Source organism: Dicentrarchus labrax, unplaced genomic scaffold (assembly GCF_905237075.1).
Source record: "Dicentrarchus labrax unplaced genomic scaffold, dlabrax2021, whole genome shotgun sequence".
In the NCBI taxonomy this organism is placed as follows: domain Eukaryota; kingdom Metazoa; phylum Chordata; class Actinopteri; family Moronidae; genus Dicentrarchus; species Dicentrarchus labrax.
In genome coordinates this window covers 29,222,554-29,235,838 of record NW_026136719.1, presented here as the reverse complement: position 1 = coordinate 29,235,838, position 13,285 = coordinate 29,222,554, and the positions used below count along the sequence as shown (strand labels likewise).

Genomic DNA, 13,285 nt, shown 5'->3' with positions numbered 1-13,285 from the left:
TGATTGTTGTTGTTTTTTTTTTGGTTTTTTTTGTGGATGGGGAGTTGACATTTGACAAATTGTAATATCTAATTATACATGCTTATCCTGTTCTCTAACTTGACCTGTATCAAGCCCTATTAAAGGGGTACTTGAGTGATTTAGTATTGCACTTCCATAAAGTTGGGTGACTCATAATGGAGAGATTTAAAAATAATCATCAAAATTGAAGCAGCAGAAGCTGAAATGTCCTATAATATAATAATATACGTTTAGCCCCTGGTTTAGGTCAAGCTCCAAAAACACTGGATTCTACTCTATAATGTGACTAATAGCATTTACTTGTCATGCCCTTCCTGATGACATCCTGCCATTGTCCCGAGAGCTAGAGAGGATGTTCAAGTGTTTTCTCAGTATAAGTAGTGCTCCTCATAAATACATTCCAAGATGAAAAGCTAATAATAATAGCTAATAACAATAATAGCTACCAACAAATATAAAACGGTAAACTAAAAAAACAGATAGAAAAACAACTTGAAACCTTTTTGAGATCCCTTACTTAATGTTGCGAGAAACACATTTCTTCCGGATTCGTTTTGGTGAAGAAGAGATGTATTTCAACAAGACAGGCAAGATCTCCTCTTACCAGCATGCAAGTTGATTTGAATATATTGAGCGTGAGGCAGAGCTCATTTATCTTCTCCTCTGGCTCTCGCCCACCTCTCCACCTCCCTCTGCCAGTCAGTTAGTCAGTGTTGCAGACAGCACACACAGCTTCACTGGCAAGATGCAGATTGATAAGGGGTTCGGGCAACATAAGTGGGTGTAACTGGTAGGATTCGATACAATGCCAAACACACCCCTCAGGGCTGTAGCAGTCACGCTCCATTTCTGCTGCAGTCTTAGCCAAGGAACAAGAGATTTTTTCTTCATGTGAAGTAATTACACGTCTGTATTTCATATTCACAGCTGTAGAAAAGGGGGGAGAAGATGTTCCAGAAGCAGCTGCATATTACAAACCGCACTTATTTACACACTCACACATACAGCTTATGAAGGCGATAGTATAGTTGGAGGGGAAATGTTTATAGTTTCCATCATAACTTTATTATTTGAAACTACAGTTTTGAGTTAAAAATACTTTTTTGGAACAACAGTAAACAACACACACACACAGTGACAAGGTTGGGCGAATTCATCACAGTGATGATATTCATAGAGGCACGCTTTAAAATAAGTCAAAGTGAGTTTTTTATCATGTCTACGTAAGGATGACAGCAGGCTTTTCTGTTGCCCATATTCAACAAAACAGCATTTTCTAAAGGGTCCTCAGTCCTAGGACTTCAGATGAGCAGTAGTCATTGTCATGCAGAGCCCTAATGTGCAAAACAGGCCTCTCACAAATTCTGTTTTGTAGCCCATAACATCCAGAGCAACCGTCATGATGGCTATGGCAAACAGTACCTATTTTCATGCAGCAGACTGTGCATGCATAAAGGACAAGGAGAGAGAAAGACGAGAAACACAGCACAGTTCAACAAACAACACACGCTGACATGTATGCATTTTCAGCAGAATATACTGTGTAATTCTCTATAAAATCCAAATATTTCAATATATGCAGTGGTTCTCAAGCCTTCTAATGACAAAGACCCACAGACAGTTTAAAAGAATATAACCATATAAAAAAAATATGATGATTCATTAATTTATACTGATGAACAATAAAGAAAATAATGGCAGACCTAACCGCTTTTTATGCCTGGTGATATGCAATGCACTTTTAAGGCCCCTGGGAGCCAATTGGGCCAATTTGAGAACCACATCTCTCATTATACTGACTAATTGCTATGTAACAGCTGTAGGTTATTGCTGGTGAGGTACAGTTTGAACGGTTGATCTGAGCCCATGGTTCATTTAGCAGTATATAGTAGCATTATTTTGAAATACCTGATACACAGCATTTAAACTGGATTTCTAAGCAACACCAAAAAAGAAAGAAATAGTTGGACATGTTGGGAAACATGCTGATTCTCTGATGTGACAAGATTGATTCACACTCATGTCTGTATGCTAAGATGGAGCTAAACTGAACTGAACTGAAAGATGTGTAGAGGTAAAGCAAGACTCTAGGTGCTACTGAGTTAAGCACAACTGGTGGATGTATGCTATTATCACAACAAAGTGCAAATATTCTAATTCTAGCCAGTTGTGGCAATGTTAGCTAGTTATGTGGTATTTGACTTTAATAGCCACCGATGGTAATAAATAACTAGAACAAGTCAAGGTAAATCTTAATTTGAATACACAGCACAGTTGGCATACTGAACTGCAAACGGCAGACATGTTAATCTACGGCTCTTAAATCTTCTGCTAACTGTGCTGTTGTTCAGGGAAAACTCCAGGAAAAATCTAGTTTGCAGGACTGGGCAGTGTCCTGCCAAGGGGAGCATTAGAGAGGCTAGAGGTTATCTTCTGAATACATGTGATGGATACTCTGTAGTCCTCGCCAGACCATTTGATGACTACACAGCGGCAGGCAGGGATTAGGGGTCAAAGAGTTGTAAATCTAGCTAACAGAGCACGGGTCGTCCTTGCAGGGCTTGACATCCCCTTGCAGCAACTGGATCATAACAGCCTTGGTCAGGTAGCTGGAGGTGCCTCTCTTTCCCACCGGGGGGGTGTTGTAGAATGCCTCCATGTCATCCTGGCAGAGGCACAGATGAGAAATGATTTTTGTAAGTTTACAAGATGTTTTTCTTTAAATGCTCATAAAAGTTGTTTTAGAAATTGGATGCTATACGTAAAAAAAACATCCTGGCAGTATTATATGTCACAAAAGCTCTTTTTGGACAGGGGCAGTCTGTTTCTATTAGGCTTTTAAAAACCATTTAATTACGCTAACCCTTGAAATGATTAGTGTACGGCTGGAACAGAAGCTCAATATTTGGGATCACTTTAGAAAGGTGATGAGATAATTTTGAGGCAGACACTCAGGTCGCATTCAAATGAGAAAATGTTGTTATATCAGTTAACCTGACAGCCTAGAGCAGGGGTAGGCAACGTGCAGCTCCAGAGTCACATGTGGCCCTTTAGCCTCTCTACATTGGCTCCCTGTGGCTTTGACTAAAACATTTTTGCATAGCTACAGTGATTCTTAGATTCTCCAACTGTGTATATGTGTAACCATTATATACCGAATGAAAATAAAATGTCAATATTCCGTCAACTAAAATGTGCGTCATATATTACGTCCCGTTTTGCCAAACTTCACTAGCGGTGGACATGAGTCTTGAGTCTCCCTAGCTAGCCTAGCTATGGATTCCAAATCAAAAAAAGAAGGAAAACACGGAATTATCAATGTTTACTGGTATGCTTGATCTGTAGTAAATAATTAGCATTATAAGGCTAAAATATATCTTGCCAAAAATGTATCTTTTGAGAGTAAATGTTGCTGACCCATTGCTTAGAGGGAAGCCACTCTACCTGCTTCTCTATGCCTTCAAAGCGGCTGCGATCCCTCTGGAAATCATTAAAGGCTTCCTTCACCAGGCCGTCCAGATCCACCTTATCGCTGAACTCCAGCTCTGGGTTTCTCTCCAGCACTATGGACACCACCATCAGCAGCTACTCACACAATGGAGATAGAGACAAGGCTGTCAGAAACTAAACACATAATAACAGCAACAAACCAAATAGTAAAGAACTGCTGCAACTGGAGCCACGTAATATCCTCGCTGCTTGATTCTGGACAAACCGCAGTGCTTCAACAGAGATATGTGACTGACGCCATAATAAAGGAGCAAAGTCAATGACATGCTGATTAAAAATCCATACACATTTAATTAGCTTCATGTTTTTAGTCTCTTCTATGCACTTTTGGTTGTTTTGGTGTTTATTTACCTCCACTACGATTTGTCTGTACTCAGGCAGGACAATGTTCTTCAGCGTGTCCTCCACCAGCAGGGAGAAGTTCATCTCATACATGGTCATGTCAGACAGTGTAGGTTGCTAGAGAGAGACAGTAAGATTATAATTATCAGTTTTAATTATTTTGATCTGATTAAAGTGTCTGAGTCGCCTAACTCCATAACTGTGAGCATGCAGGGATTGTGGGATATCCTTCCTGCTGTCATAGTACCTGCAGTAGGTGTCAATGTCAGTGTTTGGAAAGAGAGGGTCCTCAGGCAACAGCAACACATTATGAGTGATGAGTAAGTTGTGAAAACGTGTTCATTTTCAATTCAGTTCATTTTTAATTCATTTTTATTTCATTTCATAGAGATGCAGTTATTAGAATGGAATTGGAACTGGTCCCTCAGCATTTGGAAAATCTAATTTTCCAATACGTTAACAAACAGAATACCAGTTATTAGTACTGTTAGCCAGCACATAGGTGTTCACTGCCAAAATCTTAACTCTTCATAACAGTAAAAGCACAGATGTTACTAACAACATTACCAGTTTATAAGTGGGAGTTATCAGTGTCTGAACTGTACCCCTATACTACTGAGTGTATGTTAAATAGGGAGTAATGAAGTGATTTAAGACACTGTCCCAGTAAACCATGACAGTGCGGCAGTGAGACGAGCCAACATGCACAATACCAGGACCTTGAAACTGAAGCAGCTAAATGGAATTCAGCTATCATTAATTTTCTCATTTAAACCTGTGATTTTCCTTCTGTGATATTTTAAAATGTCCTCTGTGAAAAAGGCAGCAAAGCAGAACACCATTAATGACATCCCTGATTATTGATTCTGATAATAAATAATAATTATGACAATGGAAAGTGATTAAACAAAGAACAACTTTGCAGATTTGTTTTTTTCAATTAAACTTACAAACTAAAAGACTATACTATGCAAAGTCAAAGCAATACATTTTCATTTTCAGTGGAGACACTGACCACGTTAAATTGATTAGGTACTGTGTATTACCATACTTCTTTTGTACTATCTGGTCCACACTTGCAGAAGAACTAGCCCTTGAACCAACCAATAAATGGGAGCAACACTCTTAATCAGACTTTTTCAGGTATTCTTTAAAAGACAGCAAAACACTGAGTGTGTGTATGTGAGGGATATAATTTCATCTAAAATTGAAAATGCAGTCATGCAGGTTTCTATTAACTGTAGCAGAACACAATACACAGTGTCACATTTAACCAGCATTGTTCAGAGTATTCAACCTGCAGCTGTGTACCTGTGGGAGGTGAGTCCCAGCCACCACAATACCATTGGGGGTCCTCTCCAGGATCTGCCACACACGATCATAAAAGCCCAGAGGGGTCCTGTTCAGAGAGCCATCGATCTGACGCCTGTTCAGCCAAGACCTGAAGGGAAAGAGGGGTGAAACTGTTTTAAAGACTGGGGAAATATAATGTTGATAGCCTCTGAGCTTGAGGAAATTGTCTATGAGTCAATGTCTATTAGATTAGATAAGATAAGATAAAACTTTAATAATCCCCATGGGGAAATTGGGTTGTGGCAGCAGCAGATAAAAGGATATGGATGTAGACAAGACAGAAGATAAAATAATTAAAACTTAAAAAGATTACACAACAAGTAAACGCATGAAGATAAAGACACGGCGTCTTCAAAGACAGATTGAGTTTAAAGGCGGATGAGAAAGCACAGGTAATGCTTTTGATAGTGTGAATGTGTGCTTGCAGAGTACCTAGTGGTGTGTTGTGGCTGCAGGACGTCCAGCAGGAGCTGCTTGATGTCGCTGGGCGAGAGTTGGTGGATGTCCTGAGTAGGCATGTCTCCTGCCCGGATCTTCAGCTCATGTTTCATGGCCTGGACAATCCATCTGGAGATCCACAGTGCATATGTTACATTTTCACATTGCCTTTATCACAAAATGTATCTGGTTAGAGTTTATTATTGACTGGAAGGAACTCCTAACTCAAGAATGTGTATGTGCTATGATGTTGAGAGCCCATCCTTGCTCATTTCTTCTTCTGTGGCTCCTACTATAAATTTCTTTACCCCTTCCCCTCTCCCAATTTTGCACAACCCCCAGTGGGAGAGGTGGGTGTCATTTCTTTTGACCCAGTCATTATCCTAATCTATTCCAACCTCGTATTTTCTTCTCTTCACCTGTAAAGTTCAATGAACTGCCACTTAAAAATAGTTGTTTTCATTTTTTTATTGTATGTGTGTAGAAGCTGGAGTGGTGAGTAGAAATTACATGGTGGTTTTTCAAAATACATGTTCAAAATAGTGTCCTTTTTTTCAGTATGGCTTCATAGTTTCTTACAGCTTAGAATATCTTAATTTACAGTCAAAGAAATAAGCAAAGACCAAAGCTGACGTGTTTGTCTAACTAGGCTGAGGGAATTTTGATAGTATAAAATGCTACACTGTAACTAATTACTTCCAACATTGTACTTCTTTTGGACCAAACATGTTCAGAAAAATTGCTTTATCCTTCTATTGCAGAGCGCATCTATAAATTGATTCTCAGTCCACTTCCAAGAGAGCTGCAGTGCGGTTAATGTGCTGCAAAAACCAACTTCAGAAAAACAACCTGAAACATAAGGTCTCATTGGTATGGAAACAGATATTTTACACAGGCATTCCTGGTGTTTTGATAGGCTAACAGCAAACTGTAGCCTGAACTGAGGCTAATATGTATTGATTTTTTCATGTTTTGTTGAGTGGTCTGAATGCTGGGGAAGGATAATACATACTGCATGAGGCCATCTTGCTTGACTAAACGTACAGGAGTTGTTAGGGCACCATTGCAACCATCCTGAACCCCAATTTGCCTTACCCGACTCTGATCTTCAGCATGCCGCTGAACAGCTCTGGGTTGTTGGAGATAATCCACCCAATATGGATAACCAGCTCTTGCTGAAGAACGGCCTCCCGCTCTCCGCCCTGAGGGGAGCACTTGCTGTAGATGATGCCTTGGATCACCCCTGGCGACAGTGGATTGGAGATCACCTCCTCCTCTTGGCCAAACAGACCGAGGGTCACCTGGTAATCGCAGGCATTGTGACATCACAGGAAAGAGAGCACACACCAGACCCACATACAGTTAGAAAGTGCAGTGCAGAAGAAATGTTGTGCTTAATATATCTAAGCTTTTGTGAGTATGTGCCTATCCAGGTGCACGTGTGTGAAAGTGTGCACATGTGTAAATTGGCATCTGCGCACCACTTCCTCCAAGGTGCAATTCCTTTAGGTAACTTTGTTCCATCTCCCTAAAATTGGCCTCCTCTCCCAGAGTCATATAAAAGTGAAAAAAATTACATACCTCAAGATTGCTCTTTTGTATTTTTTGTTTTTTTGTTCTGAAAGCCATCACATAAAAATTAAACTTCGCCAGTCTTCCTGATGAGAGGACTCACTTTTATCCTTGCCTTCAGAAGCACAACACTTTGAAAATGTATCATTCATTTTTACATGGGAACTGATTCTAACTGAGCAAAGAACAGCATAGAGATGGAAATGTTTGGAAATGACCAACTTTGAATTCAACTAGAATACATTGTTGAATTTTAATACTGACGAGAAATATAATCAAAACTAGAGTCAGAATTTACTTAAATGGGGAGGAAACTCTTATTCCTCCCAACAGGGCTGTCATTGTAAGCAGAGGAACACAGCCGTCTCAAATCTTAAATCAGCTTTTCCAATCATGTTGAGAGGAGCATTCCCTCCAGTAAGCAATCTATATGCAGATTCACACCTTGAGCTACTTGAGCATAATGAAATGCCTAAAACTGTTCAGAAGGGTAAAAATGAGGCGAGATAACTGACACTCTAGAGAGGAGGCTAATCTCTGAATAACACTTGAAAGGAAATGATGCACCGAAACTCATCCAGCATGAGGGAGTGACGTCGGACAGATCCCTGGGTCACAACACATAAACCTGCTTATGGAGTCTATTTAGACACGTGGACATGGTGCATATTAGCATTTTGCGCTGGTCACACTGGCAGCCTTGCAACAACTACAGCTTAGATACACACACAATGGAGGTGAGCTGTGATGAGGAATATGAGCATGCATCTAGCCTAAGTCATTCACATAGGATGACAGCATGAGGAGCTTATAAATGTATATCTTAAATTTTATGTCTTTAAATCAGTGAACATTAAAATCATTGTCCCGACATGCCATTTTCCCAAACATGATGTACAAACTTTGTACAAAATTATTTGTACAAAAGGGATGGTAAACTGCTCAGGCCCTGCTCTCTGTGTGTCCACTTACCTGCTTGCCATGCACTAAAACACTAGTAATACTGGGGGCAAGGCTGTCCACTAGCTTAGTTAAGAGACAGGCGGCAAGACGGACAACAGACCTAGTGGGTGAAAAGACACAAGAACAGTGATTTTTATTATGATTTGCCTAATAAAATATTGAATATGTGGAGAATATGTTGTATGGTCTGGCCAAACATGGAACCATTACTCAAATATTTGATTCAGCATTATTAGAAATACATACAAATTTCACTAACATGAAAGGCAATAATTTGCTAGTTGCTTCCTTTTCTAATTGTAGCAACTCAATGCCCCCAGATTTACAAACCATCCAAACATCAGAATGAAATGAATGAAAACAAAACCCACAAATGATTCCTACCATGTAAGAAATAGCTAATGTGTTAGTCCCAGTCTCAGTGAATGAATCTGATTTAGTTAATGAAAGCCCCAAATAAAGGTTGGCTTCCCAGAAAATATTTTAATGTTCACTAATTTCTCAGTTCATTATTCACTAGAGTCATTGCAGCCTTCACACTGCCTCCTCTTGCCTGCGGGAATCCTATGATGAAAAAGCAGCACACATAAACTGTGGTTATCTTCACATTGTAGACCACAGCCAGGATTGCTATAGACACAAACATGGAGTGAAGCCATCCTCACAGAAGCAGTGAACAAATAAAATAATTTCATTAATGGGGTCACAAATACAATCAGTTGAAACACAACCTCTTCTTATTATATGCTGAGAACTTCCCTAGTATAATCTATGTGCGTGTGTGTGTGTGTGTGTGTGTGTGTGTGTGTGTGTGTGTGTGTGTGTGTGTGTGTGTCAAGTGTTTGTGCGGGTGTGCGCGGGTGTGTGGAGTTATTCAGTGCTTAAACCTGCAGAAATACGAAGGCACATCTTGAGCACAAAGCCTTAATGTTTAGAAAGCATGATGTGGTGTCAATCCACTGATGCTTTGTTGGGGAACCTATTTCAAGCTTCACTTCCTGGCCCATGTTAGGTAAATGAGAAAGTAAATTGAACTGAGTATTGATGTTATTTCCCAGCAAGTTGAAAACCAGCCTCCAGGACATTTTTATTCCATGGCATAATCAAATTTCTCTATGGTAAAATCACATTAATTAATAAAACAGCATATAATAGAAGTTGTCATGTCAGTCAATCTGACAGAAATGGACACAGAAAACCATGGACACAGAAAACACTGACCACTAAAGAAGGGAACAAACTCTCACATGAGAAGTTGTGACAACCATCTATAATATTCGGTCAATTCTTCGTGAGTCAGGCCAGCAGCATACCACAAACAAAATCGAATTTTAGCGAAGATCGAAAAGAGAATGCTATTTTGTTTGACTGGAACGTCTTGCCAGACAAACATTTCATTTAACATTGTTTGTTCAAAAAATAGATTACACTATTTTTAGGACTTTGAAACACAGATTCACACGTATCCTTGCTTTGAGAAACATTAATACGCAAGATGGCGTAATCCAAAAGAAGCTGGAAAACCTAATATACAATAGAAAAATACAATTACAACAGTCAATGTGAAAGGTCAACTTTGGTCACACCTTTAAGATGCAAAAGGTGCTACAGTGTTCAAAGGCAACCATAATCCAAATAGGTTACGTAAATCCTGTGAGGCTGGAGTTTCATTTGTTCTATATAGTGTATGTATATTTATTTTTGTTATGATGAATTTGCAAGAGGTGTCTGCTCCCACAGCAACTATCAACTCCTCCTTCTAGCATGGATGCCCTTGACAAAACAGTGAGTGTAAAGGCATGTATCGCCTTATCCAATAGCCAAATTCTGTTTCATTTGGAGTATACAGCCAGCCTTATTGCAGTCGCTGATGGTACAGAAACGAGGGTCCAGCCTCTGTGATGGTTAATGGAGAAAGCAAACACTGAAGACAAGCTCCTGTACACATCTGACTCAAAGCGCCTGCTGGCTTTGACTTAACGGCTTGGCCAAACTCATGACTGTGTGAGCGTTAGCCCTCTTACGCTAAACCTGGTGGTTTAACCAGAAATAGCTTTCACTGGTTAACATTTTAGCAAGATGCTATGATAGCAGCCTGCTACTGCATTACACCACCTTTTACCAGGCTGACTACTGGTCACTTTGAATATTCACTTAGTTAAAACTGTTTTCTTTGAAGGTTTTCATATATTTATTTATATAATAAATGTATTTTATACATTTACAAAGGATTTATATTTTTTTAATTTAGCCCTTCCAGGAATAGCTTAAGTCTTTATTCGAATGTGCTCATTTACATAAGGTAATGAAAGAGTCAAAATATTGACTCACAATATAATATAATTGAGTCACAAATGGAATATAACAAATGATTCTTTCTGACTTTTAAAAAGCACTGCTGATATCCTGGTTATGAGCAAAATTGGCTGAACTTCACACAGCTTTCAAGCTAGCCAGCTAGCTATAGCCGCGTTTCCACCCAAAGTATATGGAACTTTTAGTCCCAGGAACTACGTTTCAAGGAACTAAAAGGTTCCTTCAGCACGTTGTTGTCAGCTGACGTATGAAAAATATATATTTATTGTATATCATATACTATAACTGGACATCATCAGTTCATCAGTTGCATTTTTTGTTCTGTAATTCCATGATTTGGTGAGGCACAATGAACAAAAAACAAACTGGTTTGTGGCGTTTTATAAATGGTGGCTCTGAGACCAATTAGAACTGTTCAGCGCTGCGAGCCCCACCCCCAGATTTCCTCTATTGTAGCACCAAAGTACTACTCCCGAGCAGGGACTTTTTGGGGGGTAAAATATAGTCCCCAGAACCCTCCAAAGTTCCTCCAAAGGTTCCGAGTGTCTTAGGAAAGTTCCTGTGGTGGAAACACAGCTAAAGACTGGGAGTGAACATGCAGAGTCTTCAGTCCATCTCTGCCTGAACATTACCTGTTTCCCATGCACCAGTATTGTGGTGATGTGAGGAGCTATAGAGCTGGCGAACTTCTTGATAATGGCAGCAGCACAGCGCACTGCCAGCCTACAGTCCGGCCAGATTAAATAACAGTTATTTTAAAGTGCCAACATGAGAAAAGATCTTGTGAGGATAAAATCGGGGACACAGCAAGTACAGAGACAAGACATTTGGTTAAGGGGACATCTCATATAGTTTTCCAACATAAACTCCCAGCCCCTTTTAGTTCACACTAAATTATTCAACAGAGCACTAATAATTAAAAATGACTTATAATGATGAAGGTCAATGGGCAACAAAATAAAATACTAATTGTACTGAGCCTGAGTTGCTGCAGCTGTCACAACGCTTCATTAGAAAGTCAAGGTCTGGCCTATTCTTTCCATAAACCGTGCGCAGTTTCCAGCAAAAATAGTGAGTGAAAAGGATCAGGATTATATAGCAGCAACATATACACCTTTCACTACAGTTTCAATATCTGTATCTGTAGAATGTCACAGACGTGGAAAAAATATAAAATAAAATGTTCTCCCATATCTGTTTTCAGATTCTGTGGACAGAATCCATTCACATGTTAACAAGGATTTTATTGAATGCTATTTATCGAAGGCGAATTCTATATAGAAAGATAGCGCTGGCAGCAGCCGCTCTGCAGCAGCCCTGCAGCTGACACGCTGTCGGTGTAAACACCATGCGCGTGCCAGTCGCAGCTATTCAATACCATAGCCGTCACGCGCTGCTCAGGTCGGCAGCGTGAACCAAGTGTTACTGTTTATGGTATATGGACTTTATAATGAAAACAAATCTGATCTGGACTATGTAAGGTAAGAAAAATGAGACAACAGTGTGTATTTGTTTGTGTGTGTGTAAGAATATCAGACCAAAGCTTTCTGCTGCCAGCTCTTCTGTAGATTCTCTCCAGTTCATCCATCAGGTTCTCTGGAATCAATCACAATGTTTGTGTTAAAGACAGACAGATATACAGTCATATCCACATTTATCCTCTGTCAATCACAAGTGCTAAATTAAGCTTAATAGAAAAGCACCATTCAACAGCACCCTAAAGACCTGTACTTGATCAAAAGAATGATGAAAGCAGTGAAAAAGGGGTTTTAAATCCGGGATAAAATTGACAGATAATAACGTAAGCTGCTAACTGATCACATTTCCTTTGTATTTAAGAAATTTGAGAAAACTGAGAAAATCTGCTGTTCTGTTTCAGTACAACTAGTGACAACTTCTTCATGCTGCTGAATGTGTGTGCTTACCGTCTTTGGCAAGGAAGTCTGGTCCTTCTCTCCTAAGAAGGATGCCGGCAAGCTGAGCCTGACTGGCCAAGCAGTCACAGTCCTGACACACACACACACCACACACACACACACACACACACACACACACACAGACAAATGGGAAGATGAGTCTGGTCAAGCATACAAACACAAGTTATTGCACACTGCATATTCTACATACAGCTGCAATATTATCCACTCACAGCTAGCACTAACAAGGCATATTGAAACTATTACCATTACCAAACTGTTTTGTGCTGTCCTCCAACTGTGGTAATAATGGCTATATTTTTAAAGTACTGCCTTGTTTAAATTTGATACAAGCCTAAATGTGCCTAAAATATGGAAAAGAAAGAAGCATTTGTAAGCATGTCAGAGGAGTATTCAGGTAAATAATTTATTGTTTTTATTATCTATGACAGATTACTAAAAACACAACAAAGTCTGATGTAGATGGGGCTTTTCAGACTTTTTGTCTGATTTCTATCCTGAATTCCTCTTTGAGCCAACAAATTACAATTGCCTAAGGGCTGAGTTGAAGTTTGGATTTTTCCGAACACGAATGATGACGAATGATCACTTGAAAACTTAAAATATTCATGTTCAGAGACAGACTGAAGAGTGCTGTTAATTGTGAGCAGACTTGGGCGGATGCTACCCAAAACCTGGGCTCCAGGAAAAATGTTTGAACATATTTATAAGATTGTCATAATAAAACAGGAGGCAGGTGGCCAAGTGAGCCTCGACAAGAGTGGGATATGTCAATGAGCCATACAAATACTGTGGCAAAACGTTCCCACAATTCTCTGAGGGGGAGGCAGGTG

At 39.7% G+C, this 13,285-nt stretch overlaps 1 protein-coding gene across 4 annotated transcripts in view; it reads right to left on the bottom strand.

Moving 5' to 3' along the window:
* Positions 1-1,063: 1,063 nt before the first annotated feature.
* phkb (phosphorylase kinase, beta) overlaps positions 1,064-13,285 on the bottom strand; it is a 106,120-nt gene continuing 93,898 nt past the window's right edge. For 2 of the 4 annotated variants that reach the window (XM_051380117.1, XM_051380115.1), the window contains 9 exons: positions 12,441-12,522; positions 12,054-12,111; positions 8,209-8,299; positions 6,760-6,965; positions 5,659-5,793; positions 5,185-5,314; positions 3,883-3,990; positions 3,466-3,606; positions 1,064-2,686 (listed from right to left, as the gene is read on the bottom strand). In XM_051380117.1, coding sequence (XP_051236077.1) covers positions 2,549-2,686; positions 3,466-3,606; positions 3,883-3,990; positions 5,185-5,314; positions 5,659-5,793; positions 6,760-6,965; positions 8,209-8,299; positions 12,054-12,111; positions 12,441-12,522 — 1,089 coding nt within the window. In that variant the 3' untranslated portion in view covers positions 1,064-2,548. Of the gene's footprint in view, positions 2,687-3,465; positions 3,607-3,882; positions 3,991-5,184; positions 5,315-5,658; positions 5,794-6,759; positions 6,966-8,208; positions 8,300-9,856; positions 11,239-12,053; positions 12,112-12,440; positions 12,523-13,285 lie in introns of those variants that run through there. The other 2 variants (XM_051380116.1, XM_051380118.1) reach the window with 2 other exon arrangements.